Source organism: Furipterus horrens, unplaced genomic scaffold (assembly GCF_987537825.1).
Source record: "Furipterus horrens unplaced genomic scaffold, mFurHor1.1.pri manual_scaffold_12, whole genome shotgun sequence".
NCBI classification, from domain to species: domain Eukaryota; kingdom Metazoa; phylum Chordata; class Mammalia; order Chiroptera; family Furipteridae; genus Furipterus; species Furipterus horrens.
In genome coordinates, this window is record NW_028327182.1 from 83,453,016 (window position 1) to 83,470,770 (window position 17,755).

A 17,755-nucleotide genomic window follows, 5' to 3' on the forward strand; every position below is an offset into this window, starting at 1 on the left:
CAATCCGTTTGTTGGGGGCTGACCTCCCTCTTTGGAAACCTAATGGAGGAGATGGGGCTCCGGGTCCCTCAAAGGAGCGAGCGGAGGGCACAGGGTGCTAGAGGGGTTATGTCCTCTCTGGCTGTCCGTGCAGGGCAGGGGGCTGCACTCGGGGCTCTCCCAACCTGGGGTAGAGGCGTCTGGTCTCACCTGCTCGAAGCTGTGTTCTTCCAGAGCCAGCAGCAGGCACTGAAGCTCATTTAAGGGAGGGCCAGACTCATTTGAACACATGTACAATTAAGGGAACATGGGACAAGAAACTCTTTGCAAGTAGGTAGGCTAAAAATATGTCACTTTGGGAATTTAGGGGTGTATGCCGGGCAAAGGAGAGAAACAAAGAGGGGAAATGTGGGAGGCAGGAGGGCCGAAAGGGAGAGGGTGGAGAACAGGGAAGGGGGGAGAGGGCAGAAGCAGGGGAGGGAGGCGAGACACAAAGAAAAAACGCGTACCTACCCATGGCTTATAGCTTTGTGCATCTGAGTCCACTTGCTCACTAAGCAAAGAGCAGAGCTGGAGCTGCCTTCCTGAGACAGGTGGTAAAGGGCAGGACGGGGCACAGCCCTGTGGCAGGTGGGGGGCTGGGAACCTAAACACAGTGGAGGGGGGGGGGGTCTGTGTGCACCAGGGTTGGGGGCAGCGGTGGCGGCGGCTGGTGCTGCCTGGGTGTGGGGCTGGGGCGCTGAGCCCAGGAGGCCAAGGCACGTGGTGCTCACAGAGGAGACACAGGAGGAGCCGCAGGGCGAGCGGCTGCGAGGAGGAGGCCCCTGTCTCCCACGCACCCACTCCAGCCTCTCTGCCACCTCTCGCACTCCGGTCTCTCCCACCCACACAGCCCTCGCATTCGCTCAGTCACACACGGGCCTGCAGTTCGTGGACCAGAGCGCTAGCCGGCCTGGTCTAGGACCCCCGCGCCCTCCTGGGTGACAGCAGGCTGATCGAGCTGTGGGGCCCAGGAAAGGTGGTGCTCAGCTGAGCTGCGGTGAACGCTGGCGGGTTCTCAGGAGGGATGTGCAGGTGCTGGAGTAGAGACAGGCCCTGAAATTCATCCCTCTGTGCCTCGGGCTTGGAAACCACTGCGCTTGCCAGGAGGGCAGGCTCTTCTCTTCCAGCTCCGGGGGCGCAGCTGCGCCCACCTTCCAGCAGAGGGCAGTGTCCTCAGGCCGAGCCAGAGCTCTTCCACATTTCACACAGAAGGGCAGGGCAGCAGGGCTCACAGCGCAAAACCAGGGTTCAGGCAGCTGGCCCTGGGGAGCAAGCTGTTCGGTGCTACTCACTGCTCTCCTCTGGGGGAAAATAAGGGTTAACCCTCACTCCCACTCGGGCTGCTTGTTCTGCTGTGGTTTTGGCCCCAGGTCACTGGTGGCCACTCCTTGCTTTGGGTGCGCCACACACACTGGAGAAACCCCCACTTCTCTGACTTCTGCTCTGCGGACACTTCAGCAGGGATCCAGTCCCCGTGGTTGACCTTCCATGGAAGGCAATGATCCGCCTGCAGAAAAATGCACGTGTGCTCACACGTACGAACTCACACTCACAGTCCTGCATGCGATTCGCGGGGCTTCTGAAATCCCTGAAAGAACCTCTAACAGTACCTATAACTCAGACTGCTAAGCACGTCCTGAGGACTATGGCAGACCACAGTGAATGAGGAATACGAAGGGCCTGGGACACTTCTCCACTAGAACTTAGTAACAATAACAGCGATTACTATTACAATCCTGGAGCCATGTTGCTTGGGATTCTACCATCATACTTCTTCTGCAGAAACACTCTCCTAAAACGGGTCCACCGAGGCCCCCAACACCTCGGTGTGGGGCCAGCTCCTGTGACTGGTGAAAGGTGGGAAGGAGTAGGAGAGCACCCAGCAAAAAAATAACTCAGAGCAAAAATAAAGTGGAATGCCAGAGAAAGTACTAAGTATCCATAAAAGTAATTTCCATGAGGAAGCTAAGGCCCAGAGGACTAAAAATCCAGACTTTACTTTCCCACAATGTTGCCAAGGATGGGAAGACCCTGACTGGCCTCCACAGTGGAACCCCTGCCTGACCCACCACCCCAGCTCCTGTGGTCTGTGTGCAGCAGCCGCGGAGGAATTATTTGCACTGTACTGTCCCTTTTCAAGCCACTAGCTCCCATTGTCACACCTGCCTTTAGAGTCACAAGAAGTGCTTAACAGGTGCCTGGCTCAATTATGGGAGCTATTAATAATAATATTTTCTTCCCTGTGGAATAAAGGGGTGAGTCTAGACCAGTGGTTCTTGGCGTGCAGTAACCAGACCATCAGCATCACCTGAGAACATGTCAGAAACACAAGGAATCTAGGGTTGGGGCCCGAGCACCTGCCTTTAACAACCCCCACCCCCACCCCCGGCAACAATGATGCGCCTGCTCCAGTTTGAGAGACACTGTTCTTGAATAAGGTTTCCAAAAGTGTGGCCAGGAGAAGGCTGGAAGTGCTGCTCCACAGTCAAACAGGTCTGGGAGAAGCACACAGTCCCCCTCTAGCAGATCTGAATACACATTGCACATTTTAAGGCTGAGAAGTTCCGCAATAAAGGAACCTGTTTGACTTGATTGAACCCTGGGTTCTCCAAGTGTATCTGACCACAAAATCTTCCCATTATGTAACAGCAAATAATAATTGTGGGTGTTGAGAGACGTTGGTCTGGAAGGCTCCGTCTAGGTGGATCCAATGTGGCACTCAGGGTTCTAGTTCCGAACCGCACTAATTAGAGCAGGCAGGTGGCCAGCCCAGCTGGTGCCTTGGACACTGAATCTAGGAGCAGCAGTGAGGACTGGCTTCCCTCTCCTACTGCAAATGCTTTATCACAGTGCAGGTTTTCCCAGCATCATCCTCAGAGCCAAGCTTGCCCCGCCTTCTAAGGCATGGATAGTTTCACCACTGTCCCTCAGAGGTGTCCCTGAGTGTCCTGCCGGGGCTTCCCCAACATGGAGCCAACTTGCTGCCACTCACACATAATTACAATCAACTCTGGCCCACCCACTCCAGCCCCAAGGACTGGCACTCTAGAGCTGCGTCACCAAATAAAGCCATCAGGTCCCACAGCAAACTTCGCTGAAGGCTGTCAGGCCAGGTGCATCCACGCCTGATCCAAGAAACTCCACACTCACCAACACAATAAAGACGAACCTCTTTAAGGGACTAATTACAGGGTTCTTTTAAATAGCAACCCTCCACATTTCTAAAAAAGCATTTACCAAAACTGGGAAACACTTTCCAGGAATTCTATTTTAACGAATGAGGCCCACTGGCAATCGCCCTATAAGGGAACATCCACCCATCCCCTCCTTCCCTCTGCCCCCTGCAACCACTGGCCCATACTCTTTCTTAACAGACACAGAGCATGAAGTTCAGTCAGCACTCTTTACTACTTGTCTGGTATCTGACGGTCCTTGGTTCCTATTAAACAAGTTGCCACTGTCTAGGCAAATTGTCAAGACTTGTGAGAACTGGCTCCTCAGTAAACTCTGCCACCCTGTCCAACTGAACAGCTGGGAGGGAGGGGAGCGAGTGTGCCCTGGATGGAGGAGGCCACGTCGCTGCTCAGCCCTGAGCTCCTGCAAACCTCCCCGTCTGAATGGTGGCACCCTAGAGAGGTCTGCGCCCCGCGGGAACAAGATCCAGACCCCAAACACAAGGCCCTAGGCCTGGGAACGCCTCCTGCTAAGACCAGTCAAGGCTGGGCTTAATTAAACATAAGCCTTCGGGGATAATTTTCTCTCCTGGGCTTTTAGACTCTCTTCCTGTCTGTCCTGAGCACAAGTCAGGCTCTTATTTCCAAGCAGGCACGTGCAATGTGCTCAGACATCCCAGAAGTTCACTCCAGACGCCACTGGGGCAGAGGGCGCCCAAGCGTGGAATACCTTGTGCCAGATTAAGTCCATGGTGGTTGCCTGTCATCCATATTTAATTTTGTCAGTCTGTTAATGTTTAACTATGTTTGCTGTGGAGGGCCATTAGAGGTCCCCAGGAGCTGAGCTCAGTGAAGCGAGAAGAACTTCATGGCTGCGTGGGTGAGGCTTGAAGTTGGGGTGTCCCACTTTCCCATCCTGTCAGCAAGCTCTGGCACCCCCACCAGCAGCACAAATCCTGAATAAAACATGATTCCATTTGGACCTGACTTTCCTTTTTGCCCGTCACAACGGATTTTCATCAAGGAGAAGTTCACTTGCTTTGTAGGAAGGCTACATTTTATAATTCCAAAGTTTCTCTGTAGCCTTGGTTTTGTGTCCAAAGCAGTCAGAATCCACACACTTTCAGATGCTATCTGGGTGCCTATTTCTAGGAAAGCAAGCCTAAGACCCTGGGTGGACGGCCACCTGCCCAAGCCAGCGCCTCACCTCCACACGCCACAGCCACGGGCCACCGCTTTGCTCTGGCTCTGCCGCCTCTCTCGTTACCAGTGAACAGTGTGGGCCCCCTGGGTTTCTCTTGCTAGGGTGTCGGTCTTGAGCCCCTGCACCCTAACTCCTGCTTCAGCTACCAAGGAAAGGCGCAGGAGCCTCTGGGCCATGCCGACTCAAGTTCTGACGGAAAGCACAGAAGAGCTAGTTTAATAATTACGAGACTATGCCAAACATTTCACTCTGTCCCTCAAAATAACCCCATGAAGCAGGTGTTCATTCTTCCTTCTATCATCCCAAACCTAGCAAAGTAGGTAGAAATAGTCATTAAAATGGAGCCTGTCTGAATTTAGGAGACCGACTCTATAACTGTCTCGCCGGGCAGAGGGGACTCACTAACAGTACCTGCAGGCGTGACTCACTGAGCCTCAGGGACAGGCTCTGACTGCCAAGCAGCTCAGGAAAGACAGACAGAGGACCCAGGAAGTTCAGGCATATGAAGGGCAGAATGGAACACGCGTGAGAAACTCGGCCAACAGTGCACCGAATGGCCCCCACCGTCATGAGGAGGCCCACTCTGAGCTGTTCTCACATGCTGCGACCAGCGACCCTGGACAGGCCCTAGCACTGGGGGCTGACGCTGGTTTTGGAACAGGTACCGCCAGAAGCCGCCCGCTGTGCACAAGTTTGTCCTCAGGAGCAGCAGCGCTGGCCAAGGCACAACGGTCCCACCTACACTGGATGAATGACTTGAAACTGCTTCTGAGTGGCCGGGGCCAATATTTACGTCCTCACCTCCTTAGTAAGGAGCTCCTCGGTTCTCCCAAGAACAAAAAGCAGAGGGGAGGGGCAGACAGGATGGACAGGGCAGGGAGGGCATTTGCTTGGCTAGGAGTGGGATCCCCCTGGGCTCAGCCACAGGGCCGTGAAGAGAATTACCTCCCAAGGCACAAGATGTAACTCCGCCACCCAGGAGAGAGGCTGGCGGAGTCCTAGCGGAAGGACTGCCAGAAGAACAAGCCAGAAATGCAAGAGGAACAGGTCGGTGGCCTGTGCACTTCCTCTAAGCCAGCTCCTCTGATAGAAAAGCAAGATAAGGCAGCAGCAGAAAGTTCAGGCACAGTGAGTACAAGTTACGCAAAATGCATGAACCATTTGGTCTCTGGGAGTTCAGCTGGTTCCTACTCTTGATCTACTTCCTGTCAGGGAGCGGTCTGCTTCTGGCAGGCGTGTCCGGCCTGGCTGTGGGGGGACTTCCCCTGGGGACAAGTGGCCCACTGCTGCCACACACTGCAGAGACCCCGTGCAGGAGGTAGGGCTTCTCTGTCACTGAGGCCTCCCTTAGCTTGCCTCCTGTCCCTCTTCCTTCTTTCCAGCTGCTGGGCCTCCTCGGGCGGCAGCCCCGAGGCCTCTGCAGCCCTGTTGGGGTTGCCAGACGCGCAGATGCCCCGGTTTGCACTGCTACAGGCTCGTGGGTGGTGAGTCCCAGGCTGCCTTCTCTGCACTGAAAATTCAAAGGCTCCTCCAAAGGCTAATGGCAACTGAGCCCTTGCTGTGTGCCAGGCACTCTTCTAAGAGTCTTCCATGAGGGGTTATCAGTCCCCCTTTACTGATGCTCAGAGAGGTTAAGGAACTTGTCAATCAAGGTCACACAGCATATAGATGGCAGAGCCTGTCTGCCCAGGTAGCTCCATAACCTGCCTTTCAACCCTACCTTACCACCACGGACTCAGGGGCTCCTAAAGGACTGAGGCCAGGCCTCAGGGAGCAGGCAGAGAAACGGCCCAGAAGAGGGGACTGGGAAAACCAAGGGCACTTGGCTCCTAATAACCGGGAAACGCACCGCCTTGCGCTCACACTGCCCGGCCTACCTGACCCCCGTGTCTCCTACGGGTGTCACGGTGGTGCCAGATGACCAGAAAGCTGAACAAAGCCGGCAATCAGACCAAGCTGGCACATGCAGGAGCATCAAAGTGTGGTTTCTCCTCACAGCCTGGCCTCCAGAGCCACAGGTTTAAACATAAAAGTGACGGAGGATTAACAGTTTCATTTAAATCTGAAAACAATTGGAAGCCTTGGGTTGAACAGCCCCCAAGGTAACTGTGGTCCCTCAGGGCTGTGGTCTCCCAGGCGGTCACAAGCCCTGGCTGCTGGAAGACAACACACCTTTGGGGAAGCCAGGTCACAAGGACAAGGACGGCAGGGCTTAAGGGCTGATGGCATCTGTGAAACACAGAAAGCCCCGAGCCTCGGGACTCCCTGCTCACCGTTGGGAGGCTGGTTGGCTGGAAAGGTGCTGAATGTGCCTCTCAGGGGTCCCAGGGATAGTTTGATTCATGGGTTCCCTCCGAAGGATCAACCAGCATTTCAGCACCGGCTTCTCCTGCTGAGCAGGAGGGGGAAGCTGGAACCCAAGGGCCTCCTGCAGCGAGGCCCACCGGGTGCCATGCTGCTGGGGCCCTGTGCTCACCCACGTCCACTCACACCTGCTTTCCTCCCTGCCTCCCTCAAGACACTCCTTTCACATGGTCTCTGTTTTTAACTCACACCCCATCCCAAGAGAGCCGTTCTTGCGTCTTCTTCCCCTCTGTATTCTCTATAGGGCGGTTAGTGACAGAGAAGATACTTAACTTTTTTTCCTAAAAAAGAAAATGCAGTTCTCGGAAGTTCCCACAGTGCTGCTCAGTAAATGCCCGGATGTGGTGGCAGCGGTGGGTGTGGTCCTACCGTGGGGCCACCCTCAGGCCAGTCCTAGGCCCCTCTCTCCCCTGTGGTCACTCTTCTCTGTGTGCTATGTCTCTTTTCCCACGGTCCAGTTATGCCTTTATTTTGGACATAACCTTTAAATCTCCCAAGGGGCACTCTAGCCCCTGGGAAGTCTGTGTTATGAGTTGACAACCTTTTGTTCACGAACAGGTGACGAGTCCAAGTCCAAGTGTAAAGCCGCAGAGCAGCCCTGGGAGAGGATCTGCTGTTGCTCAGGGCAGAGGCGGCCTCTGAAGAACAAACAGACAGCCAGGCCCTGCTCCTCGGTCCTACTTACCTGCCAAAGTTCTGGCCCAAGAATATGACCCTGGTCAAGGGCACATGGCATTCTGTTTCCAGAATGTAGTGAGGACTGTGCTTTATTGACCTTCTCACTGCCCCATCAGCGACAAGACTAAAAGCAAAACGAACCCAGATTTTAAAAGCTGAGACATGTGACTCTGAGGTCCAGGAGCAGCTGCATGTCCTCTTCAGAGTTTCATGTTCCTACACGCCATGGATGAAAAATCCCTCTCCTGTTTGCAATGACTTACATAATATAGCTAATAAATTTCAAACACCAATGACCTTGAAAGTAAACAGGATGATCACATCTAAAAATATGAATGAATTTCTTAGAGATCAAATGTTTGCTGTATCAAGTAGTTTTTCATCTCAATAAAAATAAAGCAATACTGAGGCTTACAGTCCTACCACCATGTCCAATAATTCTTAAAAAAAAAAAAAAAAAAAAAAAAAAAGAATTTGATGTCAAGTAAGTATCTTCGATTTAAAGATGGAGACGCGAAGCCACGGCCTGAAGGTGAGGCGGAACGAGGTATGTTATGTAACTCATTTTCAGTGACAGTTTCTGTCTCCTGGCTCCTCCTCCTTCTGGAAAGGGTGGATGGACTGGAAAACACATCATTTGCTTCAAATAGGCTTCCACTAGCTATAGACACATCACCCTGCTGAAGTGAGGTCTCCTGGGGGACGCAGCCCCTGGAGGCTGGAATGAGAATCTTCCAATACACAGCCCGTGGCAGTCTGGGAGCCCAAGAAGATGAAGCAGCAGCGGTGAGGCCTCAGCGCTGGGCTGTCTCCCCACATGCTCCAAGTCCTTCTCCCACAGTACGGGACTGAGCGTCATTGGGCCCACTTCTCCCACCATCTCAGCCAGAGATAACATCTTAGCTCCAGCATCACATCGTCATGAAAACAAAACGCTGCAGTCTACTTGAGACCATTTTTGCTCTGATTAAAACTTTTATTGAATTCTCTCAAATGTTACCAAGAAATAGTTTTGGAAAGGGAGGGGCGGGGCATGTGGAAATAGCTAACAAGCAAATTCAGCCTGGGAGCTCCCTCTGCTGGTCTGCAGTAGGTTGGTACGTTACAAACATATTCCCAGAGACAAATCTAATGTGCTGGAGAAGTGGACAAAAGACAGGTGTGTTGGGCTTTGCCTCAGGACAGAAACACTAGAAGAAAAAAAAAATCCATGTCTCAAAATAGAGCACAACATTGCTGAGAAAAGCAAAATAATTTAAAAGCGTCTTCAAAGGTGTATAATAAGATTTCCAAAACAGAATGGAATTCTCAACTAAGGGGATGCTCCGTGGTGGTCTCCCCACTGTTCTACCTCCAGGTATTAACAACACTCTTAGGCCCTTTGGTGAAGGTTAAGCTCTGATGCCCTTGTCTTTGCCTCCAAGTCTCTTCTTACAGCTTCTCATCTACTTAGAGGAGAAAGATCCAAGGAGTCATTCGAGGGAGGCCTGTTCAAAATTCCATCAAAGAACAGGTCTTTGGTGAGCCAGCACTGAGGCGTGGAAAGAGCAAGGCCTGCGAGTCAGGTGACCTGGTTCTACTCATGGCAGAGCCACTTGTGACTTTGGGTAACTCTCTCCATCTTCTCCGGTCTGTTTCCTCATCTGTAAAATGGTCAGACCAGCTGATCTGCAAAGCCTCTGCCCATTTGTGCTATGATGCTCATACTGGACAAAGACATTTAAATAACCGTATCTGTTCATGAGTCTTGAGGACACAGAACCCAAGCTTGCACTGGGAATGACTAGAAGCAAGAAGTGAGGTTGAGCACAAGCACCTCCCTGGTATCAGATGAGAGGCCACCAAAATCTAGGACCGATGTGGCAGAGCCAAGTGGATTCCAGGTTGGGAAAGTCTCCAGATGAAGGAAGAACTCCCAGGGGAAGCTGTCACCTGAGCAACACATGCCATTAAGTCAAATGGCTGAGCCAGCTAGTCTTGGCACTGTCTCTCCCCATCCTGCCTCACAATGGCAGGGGCTTTCTAATCTCTTAAGACCCTTTAGCTTCTTTTCTCATCATATCCCTAGATATCACTTTTGATTTCATCTGTCTAAGAAAGAAGGAAGGGCAGATTACCCAGATGTTCTGGCCAAAAGCCACTATTCTCAGTCCTTCCTGGCCACTGTCAAATCTTGCTTTGTGCTGACCATGCAGAGCCACGGACAGTCAGGAGACTACAGATTCGGCTCTTTCCTGGCGTTAACACTCGCCTGAACTGTCAGCTGATCCAGAGCCAGGCAATCGAGCAAGAGGAAGAGGAGAGGAGACCCACCCGTGGACGGCAGCGGGGTGCATGGGGCAGAGGCTGGGGGCTCTCTGAGTTGTTCCGCATCATCTGCAAAGTCACCCCTGAGCCCACTGCAAACAGGCTGACAGGCGCAGATATCCCAGGTTAATTAATCCCTTCCTTCTCCTTGTGCCTGGCACAGGCATGGACGAAAGGTGGGAAAAACAGCAGGAGAAGGAGACGCAAAAGCACAGCCCGTCTACTGTAGAAATGGGTACTCAGTCTTGGAATAAACCTGTTCCTTTCTTTTCTGTACCGAGTCCCATCCAGCTTTTCCTTCACCACTACTCTCTGCCTCCTCCTCCCCTCCCGGAGGGTAATCACGTGGGGCCCGGGCACCACGGCCGTCTCTGGGTGGTTTGCCTGCACAGAGCCTGGGAAGCCAGGTCGTCAAACACACACAGCAAGCTCTGATAGCTCAGCAGAAAGAGACCAGCAGGACGTACAGCCGATGGCAGTGTTGGCCACGTGGCCAGGGAGAACCCTCGCTGGGGCTGCTTGTAGCCTCTTACACGGTTCGGTGAGTTCTATGCAACGTAAAAGTTTTAAGTCAGGAGGAACAGGATTCTGGGAAGCTGTTTATTTAATCCAGCCTTGTAAATAAACACTAAGCAAAACAAATAAATAAAGCACACCTTCTAAACCAACGTTTTTTAAAAACCAGGCTTACCTGCCTTTAGAGGACTTACACATGCAGTTAGACAAATGAAATCTTTACTCTTTCTATCTACTTTGCTACTGGTCATCACTTTGAATTGTAATACTGATTATTACTACTTGTAGTAGAAGCAAAGCTTTTCTCTCCAAGGGGCACTATCTTGGTAAAGAAACAAGGGAGTTTGCTTAGTAAATCCAGGCTATTCTTAACTTTAAAAAAAAGCTGGTCAGAACGAAAGTCTCTGTCTTGACCTATAATTACATCCTAGACACTACTATATTGGACCTCCTTTTCTTCAGGGCTTCCTGAAAATGGAAAACAGGACCCTTAATCTTTTATGTGACATATGCTCCCAACTTTTCCCTTTGGTCACTGGGTCTCATACAACACAAGAGCAAAATCTCTCCACACGCAGAAACACACCCAGACACGTTACTCATGCAGCAAGGGCACGCGTTCTGCTGCAGCCCCTCCACACGACAAGGCACACATGCGTCTATGCTCTGGTGACACCCTCTTGCTGGCTGGGAGCTGGGGAGGTCCTCTGGGCCCAGTGTCTCGTGTGTGACATGAGGGTGAGGTCATTAAGGAAGAGAGAGGTGTCGTTTGGGGCAAACATCAGGCAGTGGGTGATATCATTGCTGTCAGAGGGTCCTCAGGGGTCCTGGAGGAGTGTCAGCTTGATTCAGGGGGAGTCATTAATCTCCTGAAGGTGGATCTGTTAGCTGGGTAGGTGTTAGTTGTATGGTGTGCTCTGGGGAACCAGGTTTGAAAGGACTGGTGGTGGGGTGAGTGAAGTCGTGGCTGATGGGCATAAATTACCTGGGCATGCAGTGAAGCGGGGTAGGTGAAAGCAGGAGGAGGTAGAGCAGGCGCTAACTCCGCTGGGTACAGAGGGTACGGGGCCCACACTTCAGGGCTACTGGGGTAAAGTGCAGGCACTGTGAGCTCATCTGCAAGAGAAGAATAAGGGAAGAGTTAGTGGTCACCAAACAACTGGTTTCAAATCAGAACAAAACACCCAATAACCCCGAGCCCCAATCAAATGCCAGAAATCAAATTGCTCTCATTCTTTTAATAACCTGTGGGCTTTGGTCCCCAAACTCTGAGCAAGGGGATGGGAAACACAGTGAGAGAGCAGCAAGCCTCTGCTGCCTGCCCGGCTCTGCCTAGGACACTGTGATGTCTTTCCAGCTGGAGCCGGGGACCCAAGAACAGCAGGGATTTCCTGCATAAAACAGCAAATGTGGTCCTCTAAGGGAAAAAGGAAGAAAAAGAACCAGCAGGAGATATCTCATGAAAATCCACAGCAGCCTTTGGGAATACAACCGCTTCCTGGCAGGATCCCAACAGAGCAGAAGAACTGGAGGACTTTTCTGTTTATCAGTATAATTAATAGACAAATAAACTGTGATCATCAAGTGTTTTCCATTTGGTGCTCAGAAGCACCGGACCAGACATAGCGCTTGTACAGCATGTAAGTTGTTAAAAATTCAGAGAATGGAAGTGAAAAGCCTTGAGTATCCCGGTTCAAGTTAAGTCCACAAAGATGCGAATAAGAACATTCACAGGTGCCTTTTACACTGACTTTATTTATTTATTTATAAAAATTTTATTTATTTATTTTTAGAGGGGAAGGGAGGGAGAAAGAGGAGAGAAAGATCAATGTGTGGTTGCCTCTTGCACGGACCCAACTGGGAACCTGGCCCACAACCCAGGCATGTGCCCTGACTGGGAATTGAACCGGTGACCCTTTGGTTCACAGGCCGGCGCTCAACTTACTGAGCCACACCAGTCAGGGATGCCTATATTTATTTCCTAGGGAAAAAGAAGAGAGTCAGGCTGCCAACTGACTGGTCTAAATGTTCCTTGTGCAGCTCCAGTTCCATTCAGGTCACGCTGCAGTTTGCCAAGTTGAAGGGCAAGTGTCTGGGCCTCAGAAAGCATCAGGAAGCAAACCATGAAAGCAACAGCAACCACGAGGGAGCGGCTCAGCAAGGGCAAAAGCAACATCAGTCAATAGTTACGAATCTGAGCCCTGTGAAGCAGCAACCTCGATATGCGCTTTTATCACCTGTCCAAGTCTGCAGTCGAGCATGTCCAGGATGCTACCCAGCACTGCTGACGAGTCAGGGAAAGGTGACTGGACAAAGCCATTAGTGACTCTGCCAGTCAGGACTCAGCAGAAGTCTACAACAGGGCGTGTGATCCAAGGAGAAGAGTCACTTCCCCTCTTCCCACCATCTAAGAGGCCGCCGCCCCAGCCCTACCATTCCAGGCCTCCCTTGTGTCGCCGTCCCCCCCCAGCCCCCAAACTCTGGCTCTCGGCAGGGTCTCAGTATGAGAAGGGGCAAGAAGCAAGACTGCTCAGCTGAGTGGGAAGTGGTGCACCTGGGGCGGGGGTAGGCGAGGCTTTGCAGAGCCAGCCGCCAAGCCAGGACCCCCACAATGGGATGGGATGACGGAGTGAGAGCTGCCCAGCAGTGGGCAGCGGGGTGCTGGGCTGGCCGAGCGCCTCCCCGACGCCCTCTCTCAACAGGCAGTTCAGATGGGTCCCCAGGATATGGAGCGCTGGGGACACACGCTGCTTGTGTATCTCAGCTGGAGAGCCTAGGCCCAAAGCGGGCACTGACAAGGGTGAGGTCTACGCCACCCTTCTGGTGGGTAGGTAGGTGTCTGTAGGTCCCTCCCATAAGGAAACTCCTCACAGGGGCCGCGAGAGCGCACACCAGACCTCCATTTCCTGTCACGAGGAGACCATGTGATTTCCCAGAGCAAGTCCAGTGGGAGCCCAGCTCGTGGAAACTAACTGCTGCCAGAACCTATGCCTCGAATTTAAACAACCGTTCTCAGGAACGACATGTGATTATTGTTGCTGTTACTTCAGCCACCATGCTATTTTAAGACATTCTGAGTCTTTTCAAAAAGTCAAGAGAGTCCCAGGTTCTCAGCTGCCCCGGCTCCCCTAGCCCCCCGGAGACAGCAGAGGTCAGCCACCAGGGGCGGGGCAGGACCTGCGGCCTCCTCCACTGCCCAGCAGCAGCCGGCTGAGTGGGGGCTTTGACCTGATTGGGGGGGGGGGGGGGCTCTTTAGAAAAGTTTTTAAACTAAAATGTCTTTTAAGATATCTGATCCTAAAGAGAGAAATAATGGAGATGAGGTGGACTCGGCATTTCAGGCTCAGCCTGATGGATGTAATTTATGATTTCCAGACATTTCTACATTTTCATCTTAAAGCAGCACTTCCCATTGGGTCTGTACTGATGCTCAGAGACAGTTCACTGGACAACATCCGCACAGAACGGGGACTTGCTTCCAAGTCCCCTAAACCCAAACCTGCTGAGTGATGGTACAGTCAGGTAGTGAAGCAGAGGCCTTCGAGACTGAACTTAAACTTGAGAAATCCCATGTACAGCTCATCGTATCTCCCTTCTCCTCTTGTGAAGGAATCACAAGGAGCAACTGTGAATGTGAAGAGACGCGGCACGCAGCGGGCCGGCCCGAAAAAGGTTAGCTCAGGCCGAGTGAGCGGAGGCGCTCTCCGCGGGTGCCTGCGGGGAGAGGAGCGGAGCGCGGACGGCGTCCAACAAGTTTCCAGGATCCGGGTCTTACTCGGGTCTGCACTCTGGCCGGCTCTGAGACTGGCTGGGCAGTGTGCAATAATGTCTGTTGTATTGAATAGTACCCGGTGGAAAATTCTACAAGTGTTATATACTACTGTTTTCTTTGTTAAAGGAACCCAGAAAACTTCCATGGGAATTAGATCTAAAATTTCTCAGTCCTTGCAGTATTTGTCACACACTCACGCAAAAGGGGGCTCAATCCAGAGCAAATGTTACAGAGCAGTAATTTTCAAAGTTAAAAATAAAAGCAGTGGAACCCATGCCTTTCACTCACTTTTCCCGGAAACTCTTTTTCATAAAAGTATAGCTATTTTGGTTGACTTGCTGCTGCTGGTGGTAGCAGAGGAAGACTGAAGGACCTCAATCCATGTGACAGTCCCCAAGGCACACAGGTTCCAGAGAACACAGTTTGAAAATGGCTTTGACAGCTGCTCTCACCCAGGGACCAGCTTTTAAAGTAAGCTCTTTAAAAATCCCTGAAATCTGAACTTATGCCTGCAGGCCCTGCAAACCTGTCCGAGAGAGGGCGGGTGGGCGGGCCAGGAGCAGCCAGGGCCAGGGAAGAAACGAAGACAGTGAAATGCCTGGGAGAGAGCAGGCACCCCCCTGCCTGACGTGGACTTCAGTGCCCAAAGGACTTTGGAACCCATGAAGACTTTGAGTGAGCGTTTATGGCCTCACAACGTAAAGAAAAATCTGACCCAGGAAATAAAAACAACAGGTAAAATAAGAGAAAAAAGGTAAATAAGGCAGGTGGAGCTATTTCCTTTCTCCTCCACGCTCCCAAACCATAACCACATCTTCCTATCTGCACTTCAGCACCACACGGTTGTGGGGTGACCAGCAGCAGCGGCCTCCCTGGGAGCTTGGTAGAGATGCAACCTCCGGCTCCACCTCAGACCTACTGAATCAGAAAGTCTGCCTGCCAAGTAATTCTGACGCATACTTTCGTTTGAGAATCACTTGCTGAAAGTTATTTAGCTTCTTACTTTTCTTATTGCATTATTAACTGCTTGAGCAAACTGTTACACGTTTTGTTTCCAAAGAGCTTAGAACAGTGCCTGCTCCATGGACGTTGGTTGAGTAAGACACTGCGGGAGAGGGCATGCAAATGAGCAATAATCCCGGCCTCATTTTGTGAGAGAAGCCAGCTGGGGGGTTAAAGCAGACCCAGTCTTACACCCCTTGAGTGGCTCAGAGACACTGTGACAGAGCAATACAGCATGACGGGGCAGCCTGACAGGTGACCTCACCTCCAGGAAAGCAGCCCGCATGGACACCTACATTTCAGGATGAGGCTGAGGCTCTGAAAACCTGCCCTGTCCTTTGACGAAAGAGAGCAGCCAGCTGAAGAAGAGCTTTGCCTTCCTGCATTCCTTTGGTTGCTAATGTGGCCTGGAGACAATTACAACAGCTACAGACAGGTTTTCCACAGCACAAGCCTGTCATGTGGGTCCCCAACCGAAGGAGCAGTCACTGCCCCTCCTGCTCACACTGAATAGAATGGGACGGCTCAAAAGAAGAGAAAGTTTGCTGCCCAAGACTCACTGGAATGAAACGGACTTCAGGGAAGCGGTGAGAGTCGCCCTGAGAAAAGAGGCTCTTGACCACCTCACCTAGTGAGCCTGGCCCCCCAGGGAGCCAAGAGACCAGCAGGCCAGGGCTTTTTGGCTGGGCCTAACCCAGGCCTTCAGAGAGGCTTGGTCATTCCTGTCCCATTGCACCAGATCTAACGATATCCTTTCTTGTTTTGCATCTCCGGCGGTAACATTGTTGAGGACTCGCAACACACCACTGAATAGGTCTTTTTCTTAGCATAAAAATATGCAACTGGAAGAGCTCAGACTGGATTCTGACAAACAAGAACTAGAAACTTCCCCAAAGGCCCCCCACCCCCGCCCAATCCCTTTGAAAAGAAAGAAGTGCAGTCTCTGATGAAGGTTTAAACCCTAGGAACTCATGATGATCGCTTTATTTTTATTTTGAAAACTTTTTTTTTTTAATTTATTTTTAGAGAGTTGGGGAGGGAGGGACAAATGGAGAGAAACATTGATGTGAGAGACAAACATCAATCAGGTAGTTGCCTCTTGTATGTGACCAAGGACTGAACCCGCAACCCAGGCATGTGTCCTGACCTGGAATTGAACGGGCGACCTTTTGCTTGCAGAACGGCACCCAGCCAACTAAGTCACACTGGCCAGAACTGCCATTTCACTTTAGATGAGGAAACAGAGATGCAAAAGGTGAAGCTTCCAGTCTAAGATCACACTGAAAACAGAGATGAAGGTGAATGACTCTTAGGAGCAACCGAGAGAAAGAGGAACAGGAAGAATCTTTAATGGACTTCATCTGAGTCTAGCTGAGAACCCAAGGTCCAAGAACTTGAAACCAGTACTGTACGTACTTTGCCTACTGGATGCCTCTATGTGGAAATACTGCACAGCAATCCCATGTTCAACATGTCTGAACTAAACACACTCCCTCCAATGTCATGTCCCCCTTGGATCCAGATTTCAGTCAAAGATGCCACTGAGTTATGCAAGCCGGAGACCTGGTGGTCTCCCGATTCTCCCTCACGTTCCACCTTCCACCAGAGTTCCCAGTTAATCTAGCTCATCATCCACTTTGATCTTCACCTAATAGTCCTCTCGGCCATTACACTGCAGCCGGGACAACTTTTAAAACACACAGCTCACTATTGTCACTCTCCCACTGAAAACCTTTCTGTGATTTCTTTGCTCTCTGGAGAGTGTCTGAACTCCAGATATCATGGACTAGAAGACCCCACAGAGTCTCCCCGACCTACATCTCTTACCCCGGCTCCCCCTCCTGGTCTGGGAGCAGTCATTTTCACTGCTTGACCACACCTCGTTTTCTGCCACTTCTAGGCATTGTACACACACTTGTTCCCTTTGCCAGGGAAGTGTACTCCTCCTTCCTTCTCACCTGGCTTAACTCTTACTCTTTCTTCAAAGGACTCCACTGACTTGGGCGGTGGAGGGGAAGCACATTCTCTGTTCCGCTGCACCTGCGCCTCCACGCACAGCAGTTACCTCCAGCATTGCGACTTCTTACTCTCGCTTACCCCAGTGCCTAGCACAGTGTGCCAGAAAGCATCAAGAGGTCACCCATTTGTTCTACACTTGATAAAATGAATGGAGAAAAAAATGTTTCCACTTTGTCCTTCAGGGGAGGAAATAATAAAACTTTGGGTTAATTCAGTTCTGTGTGAGAGAGAAATATGCACAGAAAGAGCTTGGACATAAGAGCATGTAAATGCCATTCTTAAATAAGATTACACTCCAGCCCTGTTTTAATGACACCTTATATTTACATACATTTTTATACACAGCCACGGACTTGCACATCCAAGATCACTCGGGAGCCTCATTAAAAGCTCTAAGGAAAGGGGCAGAAATGGGCATTGCATTTGAGCAATGAGAAAAGCTCTCTCCAAGGTCTCAGAGCTAACTCATACTGTCTGAACTGGGATTGGAACCCAGGTCTCCTGTCTCATGGCTCAGGTTTCCTTCCACACACCATCCCGCCCTGGACGGTGTTCCTGGAGTGGGGATGCCCCCATTACCGGCGGTGGCGGCAGGCCCCTGAGGTGCAGGTGGTCTTCATCTCTAGCTTTCAAATACTCACTTTACTAAAATAAACTCAGGGACAGTGTCTTCCAGGACAGCTTGCCAGACAGATGAAG

At 51.4% G+C, this 17,755-nt stretch overlaps 1 protein-coding gene across 6 annotated transcripts in view; it reads right to left on the bottom strand.

Annotated features, from left to right (window-relative positions):
* Positions 1-17,755, bottom strand: part of RBPMS (RNA binding protein, mRNA processing factor) — a 167,500-nt gene that overhangs the window by 8,940 nt on the left and 140,805 nt on the right. For 2 of the 6 annotated variants that reach the window (XM_090258601.1, XM_090258606.1), the window contains 2 exons: positions 11,249-11,379; positions 8,377-8,630 (listed from right to left, as the gene is read on the bottom strand). The exons of 1 other annotated variant lie outside the window; for it this stretch is intronic. In XM_090258601.1, the coding sequence (XP_090114727.1) occupies positions 8,499-8,630; positions 11,249-11,379 (263 nt within the window). In that variant the 3' untranslated portion in view covers positions 8,377-8,498. Of the gene's footprint in view, positions 1-492; positions 626-8,376; positions 8,631-10,333; positions 11,380-17,755 lie in introns of those variants that run through there. 3 more of the 6 variants (XM_090258602.1, XM_090258603.1, XM_090258600.1) reach the window with 3 other exon arrangements.